The sequence below is a fragment of the Frankliniella occidentalis genome, unplaced genomic scaffold, assembly GCF_000697945.3.
Source record: "Frankliniella occidentalis isolate FOCC.00 unplaced genomic scaffold, Focc_3.1 Scaffold225, whole genome shotgun sequence".
Lineage (NCBI taxonomy): Eukaryota > Metazoa > Arthropoda > Insecta > Thysanoptera > Thripidae > Frankliniella > Frankliniella occidentalis.
Window position 1 is genome coordinate 286,956 of NW_026267351.1, and position 1,495 is coordinate 288,450.

At 61.7% G+C, this 1,495-nt stretch overlaps 2 protein-coding genes across 2 annotated transcripts in view; both read left to right on the plus strand.

The window, feature by feature from the left end:
- LOC113210031 (lethal(2) giant larvae protein homolog 1) overlaps positions 1-1,495 on the plus strand; it is a gene marked incomplete in the record, with an annotated part of 22,598 nt that overhangs the window by 15,564 nt on the left and 5,539 nt on the right.
- Positions 616-1,495, plus strand: part of LOC113210046 (ATP-binding cassette sub-family G member 4-like) — a 20,836-nt gene continuing 19,956 nt past the window's right edge. Inside the window, exon 1 of the mRNA XM_052272793.1 lies at positions 616-818. Within this exon, the coding sequence (XP_052128753.1) occupies positions 631-818 (188 nt within the window). The 5' untranslated portion in view covers positions 616-630. The remainder of the gene's footprint in view (positions 819-1,495) is intronic.

Sequence of the window (1,495 nt, forward strand, 5' to 3'; positions counted from 1 at the left end):
GATGTAAAGTGTCGGCTCTCCTTTTACATGACAGCCTCTCCGCCGGTGGGGAGGGCGCCGTGGGGCGCCGTGTGCGTTGGCGTACACGGCTTATCGATATGCGACTGTGGTGGACACAATGTTCGCGTCGCCCAGCTCGGCGATGGCCATCGATAGTGCCGCGGTAGATAAGTAGTGTTCAAACGGCCCGCGCGGCCCGGCGGCGGCGAGGGCAGGGGGGCACTGAGGAAGGTGGTGTATCTTTTACTTTCGCGCTGTCACTATGGCGTGGGGACTGTGTGTGTAGTGGGGGGGGGGGGCGAGCACTTTACAGCCCCCCTCCCCACGGGCCGGGCACACAGACACTCATGCCGCCCAACTAACTTCAGGACACTTGCACATTTCCGCGCCGGTCTAGCCGGGAGGGGCGCAAAAAAGATACGATGTATCCTATGCCATGCGCGAGCGGCGACAAACGGCCGCCATTTTTGCCCCCTTACTCAAAGTGTTTGTTTTGCGTTGTTTACACAGTCCCCAAGACTGCGTTTACCAAAAGGTAATATGCCCCCCCCCTCTCCTCGCTCTTTTCCCCTTTTTCGCAGCCTTGATTGTGGTTTAGCAAATAACGGCGCATTCTTCTATACATTTGGGATGCTCGTGGTGAAATTGATTTCAAAACGACCACAGAAACATTATTTCCTTTTCTTTTGTTTTTTTGCAGAGAAACGACGCATCCTGGACAGCATCTCCGGCGAGTTTAAGGCGGGCCAGCTGACGGCCATCATGGGGCCGTCGGGCGCGGGCAAGTCCACCCTGCTGGACGTGCTCTCGGGATACACGTGAGTGTCGGTTGAGTTGGACCACGCCGGCTGAGCGCGGCGTGTGTTTATAATGGCGCGTGTGTGTGTGTGTTTGAGAGAGCGAGAGAGACAGAGAGAGAGAGAGAGGGGGGGGGAGGGGGGGGGGGGGGGGGGGGCTCACGAGCACTTTACAGCCCCCCTCCCCATGGGTCGGGCACACAGACACTCATGCCGCCCGCCCAACTAACTTCAGGACACTTGCACATTTCCGCGCCAGTCTAGGCGGGAGGGGCGCAAAAAAGATACGGTGATGTATCCTATGCCATGCGCGAGCGGCGACAAACGGCCGCCATTTTTGCCCGGAGGGGAGGAGGGGCGCCGGGAGTGGAGTCCACGAACCTTTCGCTGCCCCGCTCCCCCGTGTGCCCTGCGAACCAGCGCCGCCGCCGGCAGGGCCGGCACGTGGACCAGAGAGCAGCCAGCTGTCTAGGCTGGATCTGGTTACACCGGTCCTCGCCGCCCAGCAGGGCCCCACGACGCCTCAGTGCGTGCGGATCCAGATCTGGGCGGATCGGGGGGCCCGCTGCCTAGCCTTGGGGAAATGGGGGAGGCACACAAAGACTCGCGGCGGCCGGGGCAGGGGGGGCACATCCCGTCGGCCCGCGAGACGCACGTCCGAGACTGCTCTCGTTGTCGAGCTGTCGCGATAGCCCCCC